Source organism: Orbicella faveolata, unplaced genomic scaffold, assembly GCF_042242905.1.
Source record: "Orbicella faveolata isolate gen_17 unplaced genomic scaffold, um_ofav_v1 contig_34, whole genome shotgun sequence".
In the NCBI taxonomy this organism is placed as follows: Eukaryota; Metazoa; Cnidaria; class Anthozoa; order Scleractinia; family Merulinidae; genus Orbicella; species Orbicella faveolata.
The window spans coordinates 1,782,275-1,808,010 of record NW_028301563.1 but is presented as its reverse complement, the minus strand read 5'-3'; the positions used below and the strand labels follow the sequence as shown (position 1 = coordinate 1,808,010).

The following is a 25,736-nucleotide window of genomic DNA, read 5'->3' as shown; positions in this document are numbered from 1 at the left end:
ACGTCCGTTTCAGCGCCCAACCCTTTACCGCCAACTTCGTTAGGGAAAAGCACCCTGGGGACAAGGTTGCTTTCCTGCCCCAATTGCACCTTTGGTGGGTCCCGTGTGATCGGCACGTGTCGTTCTCGTCCGACTTCGTGGTTTGGTCGGGCATGAGGCCGCGAACAAGAACTGACCCGCCTCTCAAGCCGCCCTGACCGTCGTTTGTGCCATCAATTTATTGGTACGATTGCCAGAGACTAGCTTCTGTGATAACAACTGTGAAGATTTTACTAGAAAACGATAAGGGTGTTTACGATTTTGAAATTTTACACTTTGTTTGAATACCTGAGCCATGGTGGCCTAGCGCGTATGCGGTGCAGCCATCTTGTTCAATGGACAGGTTAGTGAGCTTACATAACATAGAAGGCAGCCTTTATCCCCCCAGACTACCACGGCCAACTTGAAAATTCAAAATGGCGGCAAAAGGCTGTGGGTTGAATTTAAATATTTATTTATGCAGGAACCTTCTGGTGCTCTGTCAAGGCTTACTCGGAGGGCGTCATGGCGGAGGCAAAAACGTTGAAAATTGCAAGGCTCGTTGCGCTAGCCCACATTGTTGTTGGAATTTTGCTACTGATTTTTGGAATCGTCGATCGTGTCGAAGGCTACTTTTGGACTGGTGAGGGATGTTTTGGTATCTGGTGTGGAATATGGGTAAAATTGCTCTCACTTAATAATTTTGCGTAGCAACATTTGTTTTTTCCGCCTTTGTTGAAAATCATGCTGCATGTCATAGTTAAGTGATCGGCTAGCTTTAATTTTCTGGCCAATATATCTAGGAGCGAATGATCGACCGACGAAATTGTTTAAATTCGCGATGAATCGGACCAAACCATGAATACGGCTATCGCACGTATTAAATTGCAAATTGTCACCTTCGTCGATCAATTCGTTTCTTGTACAAGTTTTTGCATAACTATGGCTTTCGTGACCTTAATGTAAGCTTACATACGCATAGCAGGCAGGGTTCTTTTATTTGGGACCCCGGTTATTAAAAATTTTTCGGCAAGTTTCTTAAGGTCGAATTTGTTCGGAAACATTGTTTTCCATGAACAAGTGATAATATTAATACCTATATGCGATCAATTACTTACCATACATTATTGTTGAACAATCTTTGAACATTTGTATCAGATTACAGTGCTTGCAGTAAAAAGGTGCATCGACCAATACATGTATATACCGGGGTATCAAATATTTCCATATCGTGATACTGAAAGGGGTGGCAAATGGTCCTTCAAAAACTCTGGGTCTCGCAAAATTTTAGTTGAATTTCACGGGTCTCGCAGTCTTGTTTTTTATACAAAGGTGTCTTGGAGTCTTGATTTTTGCAAGGCTAAGGGTCTCGAAGTCCCGATTCATTTGTTTGTTTTTTTAAAATGACGCCAGGAAAATAATAGAGTTTATTGACTGTTGACAGATTTTCAGATCTGATGTCTAGTACAAGGGTTTGCAACAAAAGGCTCCTTTGTAAGACTTTTGTACAAGCTCATTCTAGCTCATCCTCATAGCTCTCAACCAAATCTGGAGCTCAAATTTTAAGTCTGAACATCTCGCGCTCGCACTCAAAACACTTTGAAGTCTTGGTCTCGCAATCTAAAAAGTCAAAATGTCTTGGGCTCGCAAAGAAAAATGCTAGTCTCACCGTCTCGCAAAGCATTTACCATTCACCCCCCCCCCCCCCCTCCTCCCCGTACTGAAGTCATTTACATGGCAGAATCTCAATAACAGCTATTGAAATGCTGGTAGCTTTCTAAAGTAGATGATAGTGGTTGAATTTCACATGTTTATGTTGCTTACTTTGCACTGTTAGGCTAAAAATAACTAAACATGATTCTGTAGTGAGCAGTTTTATATTTATTTTCATATGTGATTTATCTTCGACAGCTAGCAGCACAGAAAATATGATTTTAAATTGTGAAAATTTCATACTCTGGGACAAATTTTCCAGAAAGTAATGGTCCAAAACCTTTAAATTTTCTTTGTATGAAATGTCATGAAACAGTTAGAACGGGGAGTGTTGCAGGGCAGACCATCTAAGTGCAATATGTAAGTGCAAACCCAAAGAGCAAATGTAGAGTGTGAGGAAGAAAAGGAAGAAAAATGAACTGTCTTTAGACACCCCATTGTTAAATAAATGCTCTTCAACCAGTTCTCCTCATGAGCAGTTTTTCTGATTGTTTGTTTTATATTGTGTGACAAAAGAAGTGAGGGATTTCTAAAGTTCAGTTTTCCGAAAGTGAAGCTCAAGAAAAACTGGGTCATGTCTAAAGGCAAATATCCCTGTATAAAGTCAGGTGGGGGCTTAATTGTGTTTATATTATCCTTCAAAAGTTTTTGACAACACACAGGATCTGCTCTGTCTGGGCTGTCTTGAAAATTGGGGAATATCAGAGAGTTTTAACTGTGGCATATTCAGTCACATCAGACATAATGCATTTAGATCAATGGTGTGTGACCAAGAATATTTGATGGATTAAACAATGTACATTATAACAGACACTGGGTTTGTTTGCGATTATACATTACTCATTATGATTATTTGTTTGGTTATAACTTATTCTGGCATGTATTGCAGATGATTATCACTGGATCTGTGGGAATTCCAGCTAGCAGCAGGGAAAGAAACTCATCCAGCCAATCTTTTGTAAGTTGTCACCCTTAATTCTGAGGCAGTGATAGGTTGAAGTCATATGCTTAAAAGTAGCTCCTCAAACTCATTAATAATTCATCAAGTTAAACCAAAGATAATCAAAATGCTTACCGTAAGGATAACCTTAAGGATAAGCTTAATTAGCATAGATTTTGATGATTTTACTTCTCCGTTTACAGGACTTAGTTTTGTTTCAATTGAGAAGATATATCAAACACTCAAGACACTGTTTCATGGGCTATCTAAACACCTTGAATTTCGTCAGAAATACTTTGTTGTGTGTCATATTTTCAACCCTGTTCTCGGTGTTTGGATGTCTTGATGAAAACTGTCCCTCGGGTTTGATAGATTATGTGAAGTTAACTGTTAATGAAGCAAAATGTAAACAGTGATGTTAGCAAAGATTTCTCTATGATTATATTGATGAAGAACAACAGTAGCTCAGTAAGGTAGTCCAGGTTAGTCATTGTAATTAACTTAACTTTGCAGAACTGAAGTGGGGAATTGGAGGCTACATTTTCATAATGTATCATAATAACTTTATGGTTTACATGTAATGTACATGTATGTAGAAACAGGTATACTGAACATGCAGTAGATAATTTTATATTTATGGTTAGATAGCACTTAGAAGGTGATGTTTTTAATTTTTTTTTTTAATTTTTCTTTTTTTTTCCTTCAAAGTTTTGTATTGTGTATTTTTATTAGTTTTATTTTTGTTCCTTTTTGCAGGCTGGAGCGTTTATGGGCTGCGCCATAACATCGGCTGTGTTTGGCAGTGTAATAATTATCTGCTACAGCATCTCCATTGCACAGCATCATTATTATGATTATTGGTATGATTTCAATTATTGGTACAATTATGATGCAGAAATGGCTATAACGGCAATCACCTTGATTCTTGGTATTGTTGAGTTTGCAATTGGAATCTTGGCAGCTGCCCTTTGCTGCTATATCACTTCATGTGAGTGCTGTGGTACCTCACTTGAGCAAGTAAGTGTTTCTTTTTTGGTTTTTCTGTTTCAGACCTTCTGTTTTGGATTTACAGTTGTAACATCATTCAACATTAGTTCGTATAGTGTGATCGTCCGGGTGAGTGAGGGTAGTTCTGAAAAGAGCTGTTGTTGGTGACTGACATTTCGACAACCTGAGCAGAAGTCATCTTCAGAGTCAAGTGAATAGTCTTTGTCAGTTGATGATGTTATAAGTCTGGTCTGTTGAATGTGATTGGTCAGTTTAGCCATGATGGTATTGGCTGAAAGACTCGTATAAAGTTTGTCATCAGTCATTGGTCGGTTTCGATCCGTCTATGTTAGTCAAATAGGTTGGGTTTTGGTCCGTCTATTGTTAGTCAAATTAAGTTGGTCTGTTAGAAGTCATTCAACATGATGATGCACAGCATTAAGTTACAAGATCTACATAATTATAAAGTTTGCCAGCCAACACAGTAAATTAAAATTATCTGTAACATTTTATACAATCATGTACCTTAAGTTTTCAGTAATTTAAGCTTTGTCAGCGTATTAGTCAAGCTTGAGCAAGCCATGGTTTGTATCTTGTTAATACCGCAAAAGGCAAAATGCCCGTGGCAAGATCAAATGAACCAGATACTGTCAATCAGTATGCTGCCAAAGCATCCAAAATAAAAGATACATTTTACTGTACCCAAATATGGCCACAAATCTAGCCAAATCTCCAGGGGTTTCATTAAGGGCTGGGCACCCTGCAAATTGACCAGCTGTGAGGATAATTTTGCCCTGCAGGTTTAACCAGTTAGTGGAAAGTTGCAAATGAATGCAATACCAATTTTCAAAAAAGCTAAAAGAGAAATGAATTGATTGGTATAAGGGAAATGACTTTTGGTACGAGTTTTCAGGAGAGAGATCAGGATTCTACTGTAATTTAGCTCTTATAACTGGGCAGGAGGTTTTTATGGGAGAATCTTGACCGAGGTCGTGAGTACAGACTGAACGCAGTGAGGTCTGTACACATGACCGAGTTCAAGATTCTCCCATACAGTCTGACTAAGCTCAGTTAATAAGATGTTTTACATGGCAAACAAGAACAATTTAATTCGTTTAATGAAGCTGGTTTGTACTAGCTGACATTTTGCTTTCAAATGGCAATGAGCCAAACTTAATTTTGCCATAGTTTGCTCGTTTTCTTTCCTTTTTTTCACATCAGGCTTTTTTGCTCTTACATAAATAAATATTGTTAGAGGAAAATAGTCAATATTTTTTGCATTTTAGTTTGCAACCTTATCACTGCAAAACATTACTGCTGTAGATGCCGGTCTAGATAGGAAAATCTGGACCGCTTTCAAAATCGATTTCAGCCAATCAAATTCGTGAATTCAGTAGTTCTCAGACATTGAGACACAGCCATAATTATAATAAAGTGGCATACTAAACAATGCTACAACAGGACATTGAATTGCAGGCCAGCCAATCTTAACATCAGAACACCCGGAGCTCATCAGTTACATAATATGTTACCTTGCTTTATTTGTTTAGACAACCTCTGTAGTTTATGTGAGCAATCAGGGCGTGGTATCAGGTGGTTATATAATGGGACAAGGCCCTGGTGGTGTTCCTATTGCATTTCCTGTGCAACAAGCTGGAGGTGTTGTTGCTGTTCCAGTGTCCTCATCAGGAGCTGTAGGAGTGCACCCTCAAATGGTCCAAGTGCCCACTGGAGGGGTCATGCATGTAGCTGGCCAGCCACCAATGTACCAAGTACCTGCATCTGGGGCTATGGGAATGCAGCCCCAAATGGTTCAGGTGCCGCCATCTGGGGCTCTGGGAGGTCAACCTCAAATGGTTCAGATGCCTGCATCTGGGACTGCAGGAGGCCCACCTCAAATGACCTATATGCCTTCTGGGGTTGAGGGAGGCGAGTCTCAGTTTGTGAGAGTTACTCCAGATGGACCTGAGAAAGGAGGCCAAGAGCCCTTTGTCTAATACAACACGGCAGAGAAGGAGGTAATCTTCAAGTTGATACTGGTCATTAACAAATCAACTTTTGCTTCTGTGTCAAAACAAATCTTCGTACGAAAAGCTTGAGTTAGGGTTTAGGTTTAACATGTGGAAAATGTTTTTCTGTCATTTGCATGGAAATCAAACTCATTTTCTTCTGAAAAGGTTTACAAGATGACTTGTTGTGAAACAGAGGTAACATAAAAAATTGCTAAGTATGTTTTTCTTGTTTGTTTTTTTTTCTCTTTTAAGTGAGTCGTGTCCGAGCACTGGCTGGGGTCATGGTGGTAAAGATCCTGTGCCAGTGACTCTCTTAGTCTACCAGTGTCTCTCTCTGTTCCGACATACAGTACGTACTGAAATTAAAGTTGATCGAGTTACGTTTGTGGTCACTGTCTTCTAAGGGTTATTTCATTCGGGTGGTGTTGACAGTTGTTACACCCTTTGTAAACAAATTTTAGCACAAATGAAATCACTTCTTTCCGGCAAAAGATACTACTTTGACGTCTATTTGGTGTAAACCTTATTTCTGAGCTAGTGGGGTCTGCAATTGCTTTGCCATTGACTGTCATTGAGGTTTGGAAATGTGGCAGGCTCTAACATCACCATTTCTTTTCTTATAGCATTGTGAAGACTCGCCGAGTTCTCATATATTGCAGTTTAGTGTTTTGTCCTATTCGCACCAAGAAGCACTGCACAAGTGTGGAACAATCTGTATTTATTTAAGGCTTTTTCATAAGGCATTCAATTTTTATCAGCTTCGTCGAAGACGTTATAAAATAGCACAATGAAATGATGGTACACCATGTAAAGAATCTCAACACATAGTATTGGAACTTTTAATGACTGTTCTTACAAGTGTGATGTAAGCTTATATGTAGCAGTGAGTGTTCGTTTAGAAGGGTACTTGTTATGCGACAAAAAAAATCTGGAAACTAGGTACTGGAGTCTTTAATTTTATACGTTGGAGAACTTCTGGGAAACTCCGTCAGTACTGATTAGTACGAATCCTGTGAATATATCTAGTGCCAACAGAGGTTTTAACTTAGAAATTAGATTCCCTTTGCAAATTAAGAACCATTTCGTTGCAGCCTGCAGTTGCTCTGAGGCAGCATCTACACTACGCTGGATAAATTTGAAAACGCAGCTTCATTTCGGTTAAACCTACCGTCCACACTTAGCTTAGCTTATTCCATTCCACCCCCTTTGGAGCATAGGTCCATGGAAACTGCTCGCCATCTCCTTCCGTTTTGGGCCAACTTTTCGATCTCTTTCCAAGTGTAGCCTGCCTTTGACGCCTCATTGTCCACGGTTCTCCTCCAGCTGTTTGTAGGACGACCTTGATTTCTCTTTCCCTGGGGGTTCCACCTCAGTGCATGCCTGGTAATATTTCTGATCGGTGTTGTTAGGGTGTGCCCAATCCAGCCCCACTTGCGCCTTCTAGTCTGGATGTTGATTCGTTCCCGCTCAGTTCTTTCCCACAAATCTTCCTTTCTTATAAGCTGAGGCACCGTCCACACTAAGATCTGTCACAAAAAAGGAACTTTACGAAAACGCTCTTCAAACCGGAAGAATTTTAAAACGCCAGCTTTTCGTTTTCGTGTGGACTAAAAATATATCGAAAACGAAGCTTTTCGAAAACGACGTACATGTAGTCAGCCTAATCCTGTGATTTCCCTGCCCAGTTTTTCTCGAACATAAATCCAAAATGACTGGTGATTGTTGCGTTTTCAAATTTCTCTGGCGTAGTGTTGATCAAAAACAGTTGATGCGTTTTCAGAGTGTAAACGCCGTTTTCAAAATTTTTCCGGCGTACAATGTAGACAATGTAGTGTGGAGGGTGCCTGAAATGGTATCTACAACCGTGCCTTATTTTACAATTGTTTGTCTATTTATTTACAATATTTATCTACTGAGTGAGTGGCTAAACAAATGAGACTTAAAAAGCAATTCCTGTACAGAGTTTGTCAAGTCATCTCAGGAACTAAAAAACCCATATTTATCAGCATTCAACTTACATTGATACATGTATATTTGGGAAAGTCAACTTAAAGTAAATGAAGTAAAACAAAATCTCAGCCGTAAGCCTCGATTTTGTTTGTTTGGTTTTATTTTTATTATTTTTTTTTTGTTTGTTCTTGTCGTGAGAACGTTTTTGTTCCCACATCAGTTATAGAAAATCATCAAACCGCCAGCACCCGAGCCAGGGAAAACAACTATTTTTAAATACCATGCCATAGAAAATACAGCCAATCAGAATACTACAGGAGAGCCATTGTACATTCGACAGTATTACAAAAAACCTTTCCATCGTACGCCACGCATATTTCGCATGATTGTGTTGGCCACTGTAGTTTCTGCGGCATGGTGCGAAATAGTTATACAACGCTCTGGCGTGCTATACCTTGGAATATCCCACTTGTCACTTGTCACTTTTGTTATATGGCTGTCTCACAAGGACTGGGTACTACCGAAGTCACGAATTTGATTGGCTGAAATCGAAGAATGAAGTTCAGCTCATCACCTTTCGCAAGCAAAATGCCGCTTAGTACAAGCCAGTTGCGTTAAACGAATTAAATTGTTCTTGTTTGGCCATATAATAAACATCTTAATAACCGAGCCTAGTCGGTCTGTATGGAAGAATCTTGACCTCAGTCGAGTGTACAGACCTCACTGCGTTCGGTCTGTACTCACGACCTCGGTCAAGATTCTCCCATACAGGTCTCCTGCTCGGTTAATAAGAGCTAAGGCATACACACGAGTCTTAAACGTGTGTATATATTTAGAAAATGTTGGACAGGAAATAAGCCACTCTGATTGGGTGATTTTAGTTTCTAGGTACCGGCTTTGAAAGCTACGCCAAAAATGCAATCGGCGCAGCTTGACTATATTTTTTCACTGAACAATCCCACATTATATTTCTTGTGTAGCTTCTCATTCCTGGTCACCGTCAGTGCCACGCCCTGTGGGCTTTAGGTGGCGGAGTCACGAACTCGGGCTGCCCTCCCTTGTCGGATCTAAGCTAAAGTTCTCCATCTCTTTCCTTCTGAAAAGAGAGAGCGACTAAGGAGGTCCACCGTTGTACGATTGTCTGTACAACGCGCGCAACTTCTTGACCAAGTTGAAAAAATTGGCCACGTGATATAAAAACTAGCAGTAATAGACCAAAATTTAGTTCAGCCGAACACAATAGACCTCAGCACGAGGCTCTAGGGAATAAACCCTACAAACTCTAGTTATTACCCAGAGTCTGGTACTGAGGTCTATTGTTTTAGGCTGAATTTTAATATATCGAAAATGGTCTACTCGCCATTTCCACACTTCCAATAAGACACCTTGTTTGCCCCCAAAATTCTGCATAACCTTTGTTTCCCATTTCTCCTGGGTATTACAGTCGTCCCAGAGAAACTGAAGACAATGCTTATGCAAAATTTTGGGAGGTGTATTATGGGATTGCAATAGACGACGATCGTCTCATGCGCGTGTTCAACGAACAATTTTACGATAACTGCAGAAATTCTCGCGCGCTCATTGGCTAATTTTTATTGTCAATGAGTGGACAGACACATGATTTTGTAATTTATGCGATGCGTCAACGAGCGAGAGCGGACAATTTGACAATTTGTTATCGCAAAAAACAAATTGATATCAGTTTTTAATGCGTCTGTTGTGTTATTGACAATGAATTTCGTCATAACATTGTCAAAGTAGTCTGGGGATCCACTCGGCTATCGCCTCGTGGATGCCAGCTACTTTCAGGACAGACGCGTGAAAAACTGACGTCAATTTAATTTGCTAACGCTTGTAGGGTTTGAAATGCTCCCGCACCGAGTCTGCGCGGGCTGACATCCTTGGCGGCATTTAAGGCATCAGAATGTTGAATCAAACTCCCAGTGTATGAGATATACGGCTCGGGCTTTATTTCACTTTGACCATCCACTCACAGACGAATGAGAGCTCATTAAACTGATCCGCCATTCTTGACCCCACTCCTTTCGCTTGCTTGACAGAAGAGAAGCACTTGTCCCCACCCCTGAGGGGGATCTGAGAGTCAAACAAAAGAGCAGGCAAGGTTGGTTGCGTTTTGATAAACTCTTCTATAAAATGACTCTAACCGTCAAGATCAAACTCCTCCGTGTCTTGTCTATTGTTCAGTGCTGGATAGCACTGTGGTTGATAGTGCTTGGGATTGTGGAACGCGCTCGAATCGATTGGAGACTTTCTGGGCTTGGTATGCCCATCTGGACTGGAGTTTGGGTGAGGATTTATTAAGTCTAAATGCATGTAACGTTAAATATGTGTTAGAACGGGCCTAATTTTTTGAAGATTTAAGTTATGTAAAGTTCTAAACGTTAGCTTAGCCACCCTTGCTACTGTCGGATTTAGTTGCATTTTCCTAGGCTACCTTCGGGTAGCTGAATCGAAAAATAGGCCCAGTTGCCAACAACGTCGAACTTCACATGATACGAACTAAACTGAGCGAATTGAACATGATAGAACGTGTTGGTCGATCTAAATTTGAATGAAGTTCGACGTTTGACCCAACGGTCAAGCTTTACCCGTTTGCATCGACTCAAATTGCAATTTAGTACTTTCGTCTCTGATCATGCAAAAGTGAAGTTCGACGTTTGACCTGAGGGCCTAATAGCTGCATGTGCATAATTACACACCACTGTCCATAAGATAACTGAGTTTGTGCATAGAAAATAACAGTCATTTCCAGACCGAATGGACAGAGGCAGTAGACAGATAGATAGATTCAAAGAGGTGCAGTGTTGTGCAGAATTAACATCGGAACACAATTGTGTTTTATTTTATGATATTTGAATGGTCAATTCCCTCCTTGGGACATGCACACCTTCAGAGAATCATCGTAATAGCGATGTTTCCTGTGACGTCACGCCTAGGTCACCTTAGGTTGTTTATTTCTGTGGTTGGCAAAAACACAACGTGGCTTGATGTTTCTTTCTAAATTAACTGCCTAAGAAAAGGGTTCGTGGAGAGAATGCCGGTGAGCTGCCATGTAATAAATTGTACAAATCGGTTCACAAATCTATTGGGAATAAATTTTTTTACATTTCCTGAAAGTGAACCAAAGCGAACCACTTGGATCAAAACAGTTCGTAGGAAGGATTGGACACCATCCAAGTCCTTTTTATGAAGGGAAACCCACACATCATGCAGTTGATCGTTATTTCTCTGGGACACAATTACTTTCCCTTTAGTGAAGCAGTAAGGGATATTGTCTCCAACTGAATGACACCACAAGGGTTTAACATGGCCACTGATGACAAACTGATACGCTTCAAATGACTTGAAGGATTTTAGACTCTCCTTTATGTAAATACCTGGCATTTCGATTAAATACGTGTACAGATCCCCAAATGTTAAATTTGGCCAAGAACTGGGATTACTTGTCCATCCTTTCAAATTATATAGGTCGGTAAGGCTACTTGCACCTTTGTTGTAGCTTAATTTAAATGATATCGCGATCTTGCAACAGGATCGAGACTTTTTACGTACTTAGAATTGCACGTGGAAGCCATGAAAACAAAACGAAGCCGGCTTTTTGCCAACCACTAAAGTGCGCATGTCTAAGAATGATGTCAATGTTTATAAACAAGAAACATCGCTATTGCATTCATCAAAACAAATATCAGTCCAAGATGACGAATACAACTACTGCAGGCATGTCTCGTGAAGGGAATGAGCCATTCTGCACACATTCCCCTTATTTCCCAATGTCATGTTCAACAAACAGAAAACTCCATAAAATGTTACGGATGGCTATTACTTTAGAAGTGTTGCTACTCCATGCAATAAACAATGAACAGTCCTTTATATTGGAATCACTTGATCCAGTCCCAGTTCCAATGATAATCCAAAAGAGGGGTGGGTTAGGAGAGGAGGGTGGGGAAATTTACATTAAGTCATTTTGCAAGAGAGTACACAACACATGTCAGTATATTTTATGATATATGTCTATGGTTTGGAGATCTATAGATATATAGTGTCAACAGAGATAATTAATGTGAAAATTGACAATTAGTTAAAAGTTAATAATAGAGCATTTTCACATGATGTCATCAAATAAAACATAAGAAATTTGTATCTGTTTACAGCTTTCCAGTTCAATAGCCTCCCTGGTTTGGAAACCAGCACATACTTTTGAATTTCAGCATTATGGTAGTGCGTGACATAAAGTGACGATGGCATTTGTCGAAAAATATGTATTTACATGTATCTCGTGATTTTTATCCATTTAAGATGTTTTAAAAATATTTGGAAAAGTGCTTAATATGTAACTGCTTGTGTGTTCAGTGCAGATAATCAGTGTCCTATGATAACCACTGAAGTAAGTTCCAAATGTTAACACTATTTTCTGGCTGCCATTTTTTACCTTTAATGTAAAATTATAGGGCAAGAGAATGTGCAGAATATGAGCCTGTATTGTGCTGTAGAGTCCTATGTTGTGTTTGTTATGCGCACGCCGTATACAATCAGTATGATTTTCAGATGATGCAGGATATTTCAAAAACTAGTTCCAAGCCAAAATACTAGAAAATAATGTTACTGTGGAACTTAGAATACATGTATATCCCTTGTTCAAGGCTTTAAAATATAATTTGGTGGAAATTTTTATCATTTCTTGTACTTCAGGGCTTAGAAAAGTACTACATCCATGCAACTCACGAAATATATATATAACAACCTTGATCATATTTTGGATCATTGGTTCTGACTATTTTGCAGTTATGAAAATTTAGTCTTGAAAAAGTCTCAGTCTGTGAAGAGAGATAAAATAAAATTATTTTGATATAATGATTAGTTAATTACATGGTGTATCAACATTGATAGTTCTTTTTATCTACAGGTTGCTATCACTGGGTCATTTGGTGTCTTCATTACTTTTAGACATCTTCAAAAGTTGTCCAACACTTTTATCATTCCTCAGCATTTGGTATGTACTGACTAAAATTATCAGGAAAAGCTATGGCTAAAAAGAAAATGGAAAGAATAAAAGTATTAATTTCATTGTTCACTAAATGAGGAAGACCATATATTTGATCTCCATTAATTAAGTACTGCTTTTTAATCTGAATAACTTTGCTGTGGCAACAAACAGAGTCTGCTGTTCAGAGTGCCTCTTTATCCATGAGGAACCCAGAGGAAAAAAGAAAGAAACTATTAAATAATTTGTCCACCCTTCCATGGATCTCTAGAGGCAGTCAGTAGCCAGTCACACAGGACTAACAAAAACAAATGAAAAGGCCAATAACTTTAAAGTTCATAACTTTACAGAAATTTAAGGGGGCTCTGAACTGTACTAGACAAAAATTGATCGAACATAGTATGACAACACCAAGAAATAATTATGAAATTGTCATTGAATTGTATAATAGGGTACATATACGTTAGACGCTTTCAGTGTCACTAAGACAGCAAAGATTTAACTCTGAACTGCAGCTTAGTCAGCTTAATAATTGGCTATTAAATACTTTATAACGGAATGTTAAAGTTGAAATATTTGAATGTAATAGGCAAGCTAAATTCTAGTACAGACCTGGCCACAGATTTTAAGTCATTTAACTGCTTGATTTAATTATATAATGCCATTTATTATTAATTTCACAGGCTATGAAAACAGTGTTGAAGATATCAAGTGTTTTTATCTCGCCAGAGACATTCCAAAGTAGACGATATAAAAATTAAAAGGAATGCCAGTATTTTTTCCTCCACTCTCTTATCTTCCTTTTCTTGCTCTCCTCTCCCTTTTGGTGCAAAGTCTTAAACACGGTTTTCGTAAATTCAGTCATTTAATGCCAGTTTTCATTTATTTTACAGGCCATGACATTTATGGGCTTCTCCCTGACTTGTGGCTTGTTTTGTGCCATAATCATGGTTTTGAATGCATCAGAGTTGTCTGATGCTGGAAAGAAAACATTTAGGATTTATACTGGAAACAATGAAAATTTCCGTGCAGTCAATGTGCCGTTTATTTATGATAGCAAACATAAAGAAGAGCATGCCTTAATTGGCTCCATCTTTGCATTCACTGTGGTGGAACTCATACTGGCAATGTGGTCAGCGGCACTGTGTTTTATTAATGATCGCCAGGCTCCACTTACAAATGTAAGTTAATCAAATGTTAAGTTATTTTTTGTAATACATAGTTTTTTTAATACTGAGCACAGTGTACCATGCCTACACTATTAATGAATTCTGCAACCATGAGGTGTCAAAATTACTTTTTTAGCACTCGCTTACATGATGTATCTTCATCCTGATAGAAATATATTAACTGAAAATTTAAAATTTTTGAGAAGTGAGGAAAGTCGTCCTTGTTTGAGAAAGGTGTATTTTTTTGCTCAGCATTGAGAATGCAAAACTCTGGCTGGTTCCAACTTGAAAATCTGTGATTCACAGACTTCTGTTCTAATTTGGTTCCTAGTGTCATCCAGAAATGGGCACTCTAGGTATGGTTATAAAAAAACAAATCGGCTACAGTCAGAGGACTTGACACAACTCTGTTCAAACAGTCGCCCTTAAGTCAATCCGTCTGTCTGTCCAGCTGTTGGCCCATGTGCCAGCCAGTCAGTCAGTCAGTTGGTCAGTTAGTAAGTCGGTGCAGTCAGTCAGTCAGTCAGACAGTTTGACTGTACTGATCGTAATCCTTTTTTTCCCTTTAGTACGAAGTTCCGTTAATGTCGCCAGATGGTCAAGGGCAAGGTGGAACTAGTGCAGCCGTACTAAGTGCATAGACATGATGCATACAATACGCCAGTAATTTATGTCATTTTTCTTTGTGTACGCGATAATCACCCACACAGGTCGTTGGAAATTCGACTAGAAAAATGTCTTTAAGTTAATGACTGATAAACAATGTTTGTGAAAAGCAAAGGCGTACGGGCCGGTTGGGCGGAGGGGCTGAAGACCCCCCCCCCCCCCCCCCCCCCGCAGTTTCAGAAATAGATGAAATTTTTCGGGCAAAACGCAAAAGATTCAGGCAAATATACTGGAGAGAAAACATTCTAAAAGGTAGTCAAGGTCAGGCTTGTAGGCTGCTTTCTTTGACATTTGCCTTGTCAAAATGGAGTTCAGGTCAAATGATGTAAGGATCTAGGTATTCTGTTTTGAAAACGGCCATAAATCGTTTAAATGTGTATCGTGGCAATACACGAGATGGATATTATTTTCATCAACAAAACAATGGCAAAAGAATCAAAGCAAACGAAAACCAACTGAAGACTTTTTGCAGTGGTTCTGAAAAGAGCCGTTTTAAAATTTTTCTTGAACTTTTCATACGTGAAAGAATTAACTGTTTCTTTTATAATTTTCTGACTTTTCTGACTAGGCCGTCAATCAAAATAAATAGGGTATGCGAGGTCTCAAGTAACTATTTTTGGAATGATAACAGTTTCATTAGACGTGAGCATTGTCAACGTTTTTGTTTTTCTGCGATTTGAGTGCGTTTGTACAACACTGACGCTTTCGGGCATTGTGTAATTTTTTTTCGGGCAATAAGGTCACCGCCCCCCTCAAGTCCGAAAGTGCCCGTACGCCTTTGGTGAAAAGTGGTCCTTGTCTTCTTCTTTTCCTTTGTGTCCCAATACAAATTTGAGCTTTCAAAAGTATATTCTAATTTTCGGAGAAAAAGAAATTGACCGCTCAACAGCCATATGACATGTGACATGCGACATGGGTTATGGGACATGCGACATGCGACATGTGACACGCGACACGCGACACGTGACACGTGACACGTGACATGCGACATATGACATGGGATACTTTGAGTCTTGTAAATTAACATTGAGGATCATATTGTTATACAATCATGTAATTTATGTACTTTATCTTTAACTTAGGTTCACTTTCAGTTATACTCTTCAGGCCAAGTCGCACAAAAGTCTCTTGAGGATTATGTAGAAAAAATATGCTTTCCCCCTTTTTTTTCTTTTTCTATTTTTAATGACATTTGTACTTGTAGAAGTTGTTTATCATGTACAAGTACATGTTTGGGTTTAAATGTTATCGTTTTGTTTTTGATGTCTTTTACCAACAGCAGTGAGAATTATCAGGTTGGCACGAGAAGATACCTTTTGTTCTCTTTGTCTTGTTTTATCCCAGTGGCGTTTTCAGAGCCGGCTTAGGTATAGGGATATATAAAATGTACCCGTTCCCTATTATGGTGACGAAAGGAGCTCAAAATTACATTATTCTGCGAAGTGATTTTGACAAGAAGTCCTGACTGTATATTTTTCACCGCAGGAGACGTTTTATCACTTTTAAATCAAGATGACATTGCATCTCAAAATTTAAGTGTGACAGTATTGTACTGTTGTTCTTATATTTTTATTTTATTAAATAAATATTTTTCTTTGTATTTGTATTTTGTTTTTATGCAAAGCAAAGCTTCAACCAGAATGCCTGTAAAAAGATAAATATTACAATAACTCGTGTGGAGTTCACAGCTGGCTAGGAACATTTGTTTAGGTTTAAGAATATCGGTCATTACACGAGTAGTTTGTAGGGAAGATTGCTTATGATGACAATAAACTCGTTGCGTATTGAGACAGGCGAGTTAAAAGAGTCTCCTTAATACAGGCGCGGTGGCCTCATGGCTAGTGCGCTCGACTCCGGATCGAGTGGTCTGGGTTCAAGCCCTGGCTGGGGACATTGTGTTGTGTTCTTGGGCAAGACATTTTACTCTCACAGTGTCTCTCTCCACCCTGGTGTATAAATGGGTACCGGCGAATTTAATGCTGGTGGGTAACCCTTCGATGGAATAGCGTCCCATCCAGGGGGGAGTAGAAATACTCCTAGCCGCTTCATGCTTCAGAAACCAGCATAAGCTCCGACCTGATGGGCCACTTGGCTCATATGTAGACTTAACCCTACCCTTCCCTTAATTTAATACAGAATGGTTTTTGTCCCTATGCTCTGGCAAGTGCTTGTATTTCAATACTGGTTACTGGACATCGTTGAGGCCCCAACATAGGTTTCGCGGGATACGGGATGACTGGTCATTTAATGACGGGATACGGGTTAAAATTATTTTGGCGCAAGCGGGAGTTTCTCATTTGCGGGATAGTTTAAAAATTGACGGCGGGATGCGGGATGAAAAACAGGTTACGGACGTTTCACGGAGAACTGCGACTCTGACCAGGCGGGATCGGCATAACTGACTGGGGCGAGATTGAGCCAAAAATAGTGGTGGGATGCGGGATTGAAAAAAACCATAAGTTGGAACCTCATCGTTGGATCTTATCTGATATGAATGGAAAGTCAACGCTATGCTTCTAAAGCAAGATTTCATAGGAAATAAACGCTAGGTAGTGCGTGAGCTTTGAGTCATTTCATGTCAACCGATGGCCATTTTCTATTTTTACACCACGTCTAGCCAAAGTAATTGAATCTGCCGCCAGATTTTCCATGAAAATGGAAAATCTAATAGAAAATACCACTCACCGCACGGAAAAGCCAGCTCCGTTACCCCTCCCTACCAAAATATCGAGGAAAATTATTTGATCCGACCATGCCATCCATCTCTAAATCGCACTCAAGAGTTGTCCTGCTTCGGCTTAAAGTTAAAGTATTTCCCAACCAACTAAAATATACGGAAATTTGTGTGGCGCCTCGATGGAGTGATTGTACTTAAAATAAAGAAAAAAAAAACAGCAAAACAAACGAACAATAACACTTAGCCAGCATATGTATTCCTATTTCCATTCGTTGGGGAACTGGAACTTAGTCTGGTTATTCGGTTCGACAGGTGTTGATGAGTCGGTGGCGGACATATTGCATTTTGTTCCTTTAATGGCGGGCAAACATCAAACATCAGGATGGCACTGGAGCTGCACTGAAGGTGACACACACTTTACGCTGCCATCTGATCCTGAACTGTAAAAGGATGCGTAAATTGTCTTTATGAACAGCTTGACAAACTAAACAAGGTCCCACAAGTGTCTACTCGCCCCAGATTTCCTTCCCTTTCTAAAGTGGCTAATAGGCCACGTTCGATATATCAATATTCTAACAAGGCTCCGAGGCTTTCAGGACAAACTTCTATATTTGGTGTTGTTTTCTTGGAAATTGAGAGACAAAAGAAACTTAAAAAATTTACAATTTTGGCCCGAAAGCCTCGGAGCCATGTTAGAATATTGATTTATTGAACGTGGCCTATTGCCAAAATGAATTGTTATATTGTTTAAACATTTGACGTAACTTTTAATAACTTGTACTTTCCATGTAAACATACAGGCTCTAATTTAATTTAGCTGAGAATGAACGCAAACAGATATCTAAGAACAACTGATCGAGTTTCTTGTTATCTCACTGTTTCTTATACTAGCTTGCCACAAGGTTTTTGCCTGTTCAAATGACGAATGTTTTTTCTTCCTGCTCTGTTTGAATAACAGTCACTGAATTTAATTAGTTGAATTGAAAGACAATTTTCACTGCGTCCTAATGCAACCTTTCCGCAGAACGACCGAGAAGAAAATATGAGAGGCCTTCCATTTAACTTGAAGAACATTAAACAAGACTTCCACTCATAGCAGCGACAATGTAAGGCAATTAATTTTGATCAGGTAGGCAGTCCTGATATATCCATAATGTTGTATGGGTTTGATAGTTGGACAAGACGCTTCATTGCTAAAGACTACGCACAACTCCCTATTCAGTACCTGTTAAGTGAATACACGGCTGGCTTGATAGATATTGCACCAATGGTCGAACCTTCAAATAAAGGAACATTATTTCCACATACTTTTAATAGTAAATTAATCCACTGTAGGAGACCGATTCTAAACTCAGTCAGCCGAGGATTTTCAAATAAGAGATTCAGTTATTAATTCATGCAGTTCTGTTTTTAAATATTACCAACATATCTTTAATTAATAAGGGATGACACATGCGGTGAAACAACGTTTAATGCCCTGAATGCTCCGTGCACCCTGCAGACACCTCACAGCAATCCGACCATTGCATCGATTGAACTGTAAAGTGCCATCGGAACAAAATAGTCACGTGGGGTAGTGTCATTAAAATTGACTGATTTGGAATACTCTAAAGGCAGTGTAAGATTGTGATTAATAATAGTAACTGAGCGTTACGTATATACGTCAGTCGCGAACACACTTACATTTCAATTAGGACTTAGCTCGACCAAAAATTATCAGTCTCACAGAAAGCGGAAAACCTGAACGAAAAATACGGGAAAGGTATGTAAATTTAGCAGTTTACATTGTCTAACAGTTTTCTATTTGAAATTACTGACATATTGAAGCAACAGTGAAAAAAATTTGTTCTACATAATGGCGTGAATCTCATTTTCATTCTTAGTTTTGAAATATTTATACGTTTTGTCAAATTTAGAAGCATGAGCCATGTCCACAATTTCATGTTCCATGCTTGGTAGAAACAAATTTTTAACTTCTGTTAAACACGAATTTGCTCTTATTTTGATAGCGTTAGATATTGTTTATCTATAATTTTGCAGCTGCTGGGCTGCTTAGGAAATTTTACACGCACAAGAAAAACGCTGATTTGGGGAACCTTTTTTTACTGCTTCGAAATCTACAACCGTCTTTTTTGTCAAGAGTTGTGGCATAAGCAGCAAAATCCAGCCTTCTAAACGAAACTTAAATTTTATGAAATAATTCAAAATTATTTAAAATTTATTTAACATTAAAACAACACACATTCTAACTTTCCATTAATCTAGACTAAATCAGTAAACAGGAGCAGAACAGAGCAGGAAACTAATTAATATATTCTTAAATAAATCACACAATTTCTAGTTAGCCGTGTTTTGCAAGCGTGTTATTATTCGTCTACATTATAAAATATATGACGAGGCTTAACTGTTACAAAGGACTCTGGTCCTTGAAGAGCACTTAAGAAATGCAGCTAATTGCACTGACACAGTTCTCTGTGGCTTGTAATTTTCAATTTTCCATTGTATTTTTATAATACATCGCTTTAGCTTAATTCTACAGCATTTGCGAAACAAAAGATAACATATTCAACGGGCTTAAAACTAAGCCTTCCCCGAAAATAGTCAGTAAAGTAAAGTTCGTAATGGCTCGAACATGGATTGCATGTTGTTTAGAACGAAAATGTCGAGAATTTGTCTCCCTCTTGAACATGTAGGTGTATATAAAAACAATGCTACACAAGATTAAATTGCTTGTGGGAATCTACTATTAATATATAGGCCACGTTCGATATCTCTTGTATTTTAGCATGCCTCCGGGGCTTTCAGGACAATCTTCTATATTTGGCGTTGTTTTCTTTATATCCAAGCCTCATAGAGAGATAAATGAAAAGAAACTTGAAAAATTTACAATTTTGACTCAAAGCCTCGGAGTCATGTTAGAGTATTAACATATCGAACATAGCCTATCATCTCACGTGAACGTAAGAAGATAAATCACTAGCTATCTAATTGCCACTGGTTTTGGCGCGTAGTTGATTAAAATTTCTTTATTTGCGCAATTTTGTAGAAAATGAAGGTCTCGAACGTGTTTAATTTTTCAAAAATATTGCCATGTTAAAGTATGATAATAGTTAGTATTAGGTAAAGGTAAAGTATGCATAGGAGCCTAGTGGCCCACCAGGCCGGCGCTTATTCCGGTTTCCTTAGCATGTAGCGACCAGGAGTATTTCTACTCCCCCCTGGATGGGATGCTATTCCATTGCAGGGTTACCCCCAGCATTAAATTCGCCGGTACCCATTTATACACGTGGGTGGAGAGAGGCACTGTGCAAGTAAAGTGTCCTGCCCAAGAATACAACACAACGTCCCCGGCCAGGGCGGAGAACCCGGACCGCTCGATCCAGAGACGAGCGCACTAACCATAAGGCCACTGCGCCAGATCTATCATCCCATATCCAAGACAACCTGGTGGAATAATTGTCGAAAAACAATTATTGGGGTCGTTTTTAATAAAACAATTATTCCACTCACGCTTGCCAGATATAAGGTGATGGTGTGTAGCGCCTCGTTGGCTATCTATCATTCCATATCCAAGGCACTCTCGTGGAGTTATTGTTAAAAAAACTTAAGGAAAATTTAAACAGACAAATTAAAAGACCTTTTATGGGTTATAAACAACAACATGAAGTTCACCTCTGAGGGTTCACACTCCAATGTACAATATTTATTCTTTTATCACGTTCAGATATTCTTTGAGTATGAATCTAAATCTGGCCATCACGCTACTTGCAATCATGATATGCCGGGTGTTTTGTAAGCTTGACCCTGCACAGTGTAGAAGCGAATATTCCATCCGCGGTAGGATGCTAAAAGGACACACCTTCATGGAGACGACGACCACAAACTGGCTTAAGTGTGTAGACAAGTGTAACGATGACGTCAGATGTCAAAGCTTCAACTACGTCATCACCCGAGGCATATGTGAATTGAACGACCGCACCAAAGAGGCCAGACCTGGGGATTTTGTTGCAGACAGCGAACGGGTGTATCTCAAACGACTGAGTAAAAGAGGTAATTTCAGCGTCAAGCTCTATCTTTTGTTAGAAGAGCATAAACCCTTTACATAATGGCGCAGTAACAATAGTTATACACCTTAAGCCTCATATTTATGTGAAAAATCCTTTGTTTGGAAACATTCTTACGCGGTTAAGGATGTACAAGGTAGTGTTATTCAAATGTAGGCGCCATTTGTGCAAAGGGTTTATTCATTTCTTATACAAACACGTCCAGGATTACTCAGCATTCCGATGACTGTCGACAGAGCTCGCCGGTTGGTTTTTCAAGAAAACTGACTGAAAAACAATGTGATGTTTCGTTATGAGATCGGAGGGCTGAATCAATAACCTTTCTTTTTTCTTTTAGTTGCACTTGGATCCATTGCGGAGTTGCCAGCTGAATCGTGCGCCGAAATCAAGGCGAGTGAAGGAGAAGATGCAGTCAGCGGTAATTACTGGTTCAGTTCAATTAAACCTGGCGAGGCAGTCTTGGCTCCATGTAACATTTCTACGGAAGGTAAACTTTTTAGACGTTAATTCTTTCAACAAGTACCCCTTCCCGCTATCAAACACCTTGAATTCCGAGTTGTTCCTATCATGAGCGGCTGTACATTGTACTAAGTACTTCATATCGGTGTTTTTCCCTTTTTCTTTCAGGTGGTCTGCCTTGCATGGAAATTAATATCTCTTTTGCTAACCGTCCTTATGGCACCTTTCCGTCTCTTTTTCTTATTGTATAGTATGTTATCTAGTGCTTTGTATTACTTTGAACCATAAATTGCAGTAAAAAACATCGCGCGCTATATCAAACTTTTGCCTACAATTTCATATTTCCTGGTCCACTATAGTTGACTGCGAGTAATCCAAACCGTTCTTGTTCGTTTCAACGTTAAGTCGTTCTTCAAGCAAGAATTATTTTAAGAACCAGAGACAACGAGGCTTTAACTTAAGGTTCGGTCTTAGCGTGCGATATCCGTCTGAGTAATTTAATTTTCTTGTTCGGTGTGAAGTAGAATTCACAAGCAGGAATAACAATTACAATTCTATAGAAAGAAGCATTACGCCAGGTGAAATCCTGCCTTCCTTTTGTTTTGTTTTATTTTAAGAAGGATCAACAGCAGATTCACGTGACTCGCCCAATGGTTCTGTCAGTGATCGATATTCCATGATATTTTTACAACCTTTTGTTTAGACGTAGACGAGTGCAATGCTTCTGTTCCTGTCTGTGACATCAATGCCGAGTGTATCAACATCATTGGTTCATTTATTTGTGCCTGCAAAACTGGTTTCTCTGGGGATGGATTCAGCTGTTCTGGTAAAAAAATTTTCCCTTATTTTCTTGAATAACGTATAATAATTGTCAATCTCAGTAATCGTTTCTTTTCTGGCCTATAACGGTGTGCTCACTATTCCAAACTAAGTATGACTTTTTTTGAGATTAACTAATCCCTTTTCATGCATATGGCAAATTTTGCACCCGGCCTCAATTTAAAACTGAGGTGAAAGACAACATTTATACCCTGTGTACAATTTGTTAGAAGACTCTCTATTAGTACTAACGTTCAACTAAGAGTACCTATAATCAGGAGTTGCCATTGGTATGAAATTTATGCAACTGTGATTCGCTGACTCTTTTTATTGAGGTATTTTTGCCGATATACAGCTCCACAAAAAAAAAAAAAAAAAGACTAAACGAATGACTGTCCCGGAACCTTAACTTTATACATGCATTCGGCTGAGTGATTAAGTTATTTCAGATATTTATCATCCACCGTCTTTCCTTTTTGCAGATATAGATGAGTGCGCCAGCGGTGCTAACGGCTGCATCAGCGGTAAAGCTACATGTTCAAATACAGCTGGATCGTACAATTGTACCTGTAACCATGGTTACACAGGAGATGGCAAAACCAGTTGTTTGTCTCAAGGTAAGTAATGGCACTTGTAGTGGACAGTACTGGTTAAGGAGGGGTCAGAGCCACCTTAAATTTTCGAACTCTTAAGATTTTTAGTGATTATCCAAGCAATGAAGTTCTTCTTGGATTACTCGCTATATGTGTTAAAGGAAATCTTGGATGAAAAGCAGTTCAAGTTCCAAAGTATACCTAATGGGGTTTTAACTTGTTATCTCTGTAATTGGTTCGAATACAAAGTTTTGGTTTTCAGTTTAAATCGCCTGGGCGTCGCCATGTTTAATTCATGGTAATTTATGACGTCACTGCGCGGTCAGAGATCTCAATATGGTTTCTACAGGAGATGATTTTTCGTTGGAACTGTACATACTCATCTGGAATATGAATTATAAACGATTAAAAGCACTTTTATATCTCTAGATTCACGCAATGCTGTATTTAGAAAACGTCCAACCACGAAATGACGTCTTAATTTCCCATCAAGCAGTGCAAAACTAAAAGTGGGGGCGCGGGAAAAATTTGAAAACCTAAAATAGCAGAGGGGAAACGCCCAGCATTCAAAACAGGCAAAGAATTATCGACTGAAAATCGCTGAAACAGTTAAACACAAACACTAACTTGTGATTTTGAACAGAACTGTTGTTCAACCAATATTACCTTTCAATCTAAACTGCTGAGGTAGGCTTAGCTATGAGTAGGCTCCAAATGTCTTAAGACTTAACAATAGCCCCTAAAATCCCAGAGTGCAACTGCACGTAACAACACAAATTTCTTTTTGCTAGAATGTCAGAAATATCAAAGCTTGACAAATGGAGACAGGAAAAACACGTACGGTGCAGTACCGTTGACTTGTGATAACACACTCGGGCCAGGTTGGTTTCGATTCCAAGGAGCCGCCGGAACTAAAATGGCTACCACCTGCGTGCCCATTAGCCACTGTGGGACCCATTCCACCGGCTGGTTAAACGGTACTCATCCTACAGTCGTAGAGGGTCAAGTCACCAGACAGGTCTGCTTTAATTGGAATTCAAACTGTTGTAACTGGTCCATCAATATCCAAGTGCAAAGCTGCGGCGATTTCTTCATTTATAACATCAGTGGAACACCCTCAGTACACCCTTGTCATCTGCGCTACGGTGGCGCTGATTGAAACAAGTATTTAATCCAGTGATGGTTGCAAGCAAAACTCCTCTATTTATAGGCTGTACATAGTGATTTTAATTAATTTCCTTTTGCGTTTATGTCGAGGGCCATTAGTTTATCAGTTTTGACTGTCAAAAGTTACCCTCTCCAATAAAGTCTACTATTAAAGTCTACCATTAAATGACAATTCAATTTTACGAAATATATATTCCCTTAAGTGCGTCTTGAAAAATTCATTCTTAATTTCCCTGTTGCTAACGTTTTCAGCCCTAGAGTCTTCTAAATACTTGTAATTTCTTTTAACTTTTTCATCAAGTAGTTATTTCTGCATAAAATGGCACTGTGAGTCTAATAGTACAAAAAGAGACAAGTAAAATAAGAACAGTGGCGAGGAGGAACAAGAGATTCCATTAAACTTATATGTGATCAGGAATCCACGTGTTGAATGCAAGATTATTGGATTAATTCATATGGATTAGTGTATTTTAAGTTATTTGGGATAAAAAATCTGTCAACTTAACTGCGTTTGACAGTTTTTTAATCAAAAGACTTTCAGATCGGAGTGCAATTAAAAGATCTCAGGGAGGAAGTGCGAATCGACACGATACAGACGTGCTCGCAAACACACCTCGGACCTTCAAAGAAAAGATCCGGGGGGTCACTCCCAGAAAATTGGGCGGGGATGTGCGGCCTGCTTCCCAAAACCCTTACCCTATTTATGACGAAAATCTGTGATTTTCCTTACCCTATTTATGACCTGTAAAAGCATAATGTCAAAATTGATACCCTATTTATGACCAAAACGGCTGAAAAAGCACATCCTTTGGGGCCGCGCACACCTATATAGCCCATATAAGAGAGCACCCTTTCGATAAAAAGACCGGCTGCCAGTAGTCAAAAATGACTTAGTTTTGTTTTTCTTCGCTCCATTGGATTATTAATTAATGTAAATTTATTTCGCTATGCTCTAACAGAACGAAATCCCAGAGGGGGGTTGTATCAACCCCCCACCCCATTGGGGGTATGAGTTAGCTTGTACGTCCGAGGGTTAAACACGAAACAGACTAATCTCGTTAGCTAACGATACATGTTTAGTGTAGTAAGGCAAAGATATGTCTATCAAATTTAGAAAATATTGTTGTAAGTTCTAAAAATTCGTCTCACGTAAATAATGTCTTCCGCGAACCTAGCTGCAGCCTTGCTTGAAGTGAAGGACACTCGAAAGACTTGCAATCAGGACAAAACTAAGAATTAAATTGTGATTTGGTAGGCAGCCCTGACATTTAGTTTCATTTTAATATTTGGAAAAAGTGCCCCGTTGCTGTCTCCATTCTCCAGCCAGTCTCGACCCCAGAGTCTCCCAGATCGGTGACCGTCGTCTTCTTGGCGACCCAACCGCTGACCGAGCCGGGAGACTCTGGGCTCGAGATTGATCTCCAGCTCGTGGAAAGAAAAATTAGAGGGCCATCTTGGCTGACGTCATTGTTCGTATTTTACCTCATTAGCATAAGACTT

General features: G+C 39.1%; 3 protein-coding genes across 6 annotated transcripts; all 3 read left to right on the top strand.

Moving 5' to 3' along the window:
- Nucleotides 1–435: 435 nt before the first annotated feature.
- On the top strand, nucleotides 436–7,755 carry LOC110058736 (uncharacterized). The gene is made up of 5 exons (XM_020765394.2): nucleotides 436–696; nucleotides 2,621–2,689; nucleotides 3,428–3,688; nucleotides 5,209–5,676; nucleotides 6,294–7,755. Exons 1-4 carry the CDS (start codon nucleotides 544–546, stop codon nucleotides 5,653–5,655), a joined length of 930 nt encoding a protein of 309 aa, XP_020621053.2. The 5' UTR covers nucleotides 436–543; the 3' UTR covers nucleotides 5,656–5,676; nucleotides 6,294–7,755.
- Nucleotides 7,756–9,683: 1,928 nt separating this feature from the next.
- Nucleotides 9,684–16,247, top strand: LOC110058778 (uncharacterized). Its single transcript, XM_020765436.2, has 4 exons — nucleotides 9,684–9,927; nucleotides 12,545–12,631; nucleotides 13,516–13,803; nucleotides 14,361–16,247. Exons 1-4 carry the CDS (start codon nucleotides 9,775–9,777, stop codon nucleotides 14,430–14,432), a joined length of 600 nt encoding a protein of 199 aa, XP_020621095.1. The 5' UTR covers nucleotides 9,684–9,774; the 3' UTR covers nucleotides 14,433–16,247.
- Nucleotides 16,248–16,320: 73 nt separating this feature from the next.
- LOC110058735 (uromodulin-like) lies at nucleotides 16,321–25,354 on the top strand. 4 transcript variants are annotated; one of them, XM_089272033.1, is made up of 6 exons: nucleotides 16,321–18,240; nucleotides 20,859–21,184; nucleotides 21,536–21,685; nucleotides 22,361–22,483; nucleotides 22,959–23,093; nucleotides 23,861–25,354. In XM_089272033.1, the coding sequence occupies exons 2-6, from the start codon at nucleotides 20,872–20,874 to the stop codon at nucleotides 24,226–24,228; spliced, it is 1,089 nt and encodes a 362-aa protein (XP_089128159.1). In that variant the 5' UTR covers nucleotides 16,321–18,240; nucleotides 20,859–20,871; the 3' UTR covers nucleotides 24,229–25,354. The 4 variants fall into 4 exon arrangements, with proteins under 4 accessions (XP_089128159.1, XP_089128157.1, XP_089128158.1 ...); XM_089272031.1 differs by having other exon boundaries at nucleotides 16,321–18,263; XM_089272032.1 differs by lacking the exon at nucleotides 16,321–18,240 and adding an exon at nucleotides 18,272–18,896.
- The last annotated feature ends 382 nt before the right edge of the window (nucleotides 25,355–25,736 follow it).

What these genes read in the sequence shown, in the direction of transcription:
- LOC110058736 (XM_020765394.2), top strand. Translation starts at nt 544, where the DNA reads ATGGCGGAGGCAAAAACGTTGAAAATTGCAAGGCTCGTTGCGCTAGCC. An exon ending in GTATCTGGTGTGGAATATGG is followed by an intron (nt 697 to 2,620) that starts GTAAAATTGCTC and finishes CATGTATTGCAG; the next exon opens with ATGATTATCACTGGATCTGT. An exon ending in GTGGTACCTCACTTGAGCAA is followed by an intron (nt 3,689 to 5,208) that starts GTAAGTGTTTCT and finishes TTATTTGTTTAG; the next exon opens with ACAACCTCTGTAGTTTATGT.
- LOC110058778 (XM_020765436.2), top strand. Translation starts at nt 9,775, where the DNA reads ATGACTCTAACCGTCAAGATCAAACTCCTCCGTGTCTTGTCTATTGTT. An exon ending in CCATCTGGACTGGAGTTTGG is followed by an intron (nt 9,928 to 12,544) that starts GTGAGGATTTAT and finishes TTTTATCTACAG; the next exon opens with GTTGCTATCACTGGGTCATT. An exon ending in GCCAGGCTCCACTTACAAAT is followed by an intron (nt 13,804 to 14,360) that starts GTAAGTTAATCA and finishes TTTTCCCTTTAG; the next exon opens with TACGAAGTTCCGTTAATGTC.
- LOC110058735 (XM_089272030.1), top strand. Translation starts at nt 20,827, where the DNA reads ATGTACAATATTTATTCTTTTATCACGTTCAGATATTCTTTGAGTATG. An exon ending in CAAACGACTGAGTAAAAGAG is followed by an intron (nt 21,185 to 21,535) that starts GTAATTTCAGCG and finishes TTTTTCTTTTAG; the next exon opens with TTGCACTTGGATCCATTGCG. An exon ending in GGATGGATTCAGCTGTTCTG is followed by an intron (nt 22,484 to 22,958) that starts GTAAAAAAATTT and finishes TCCTTTTTGCAG; the next exon opens with ATATAGATGAGTGCGCCAGC.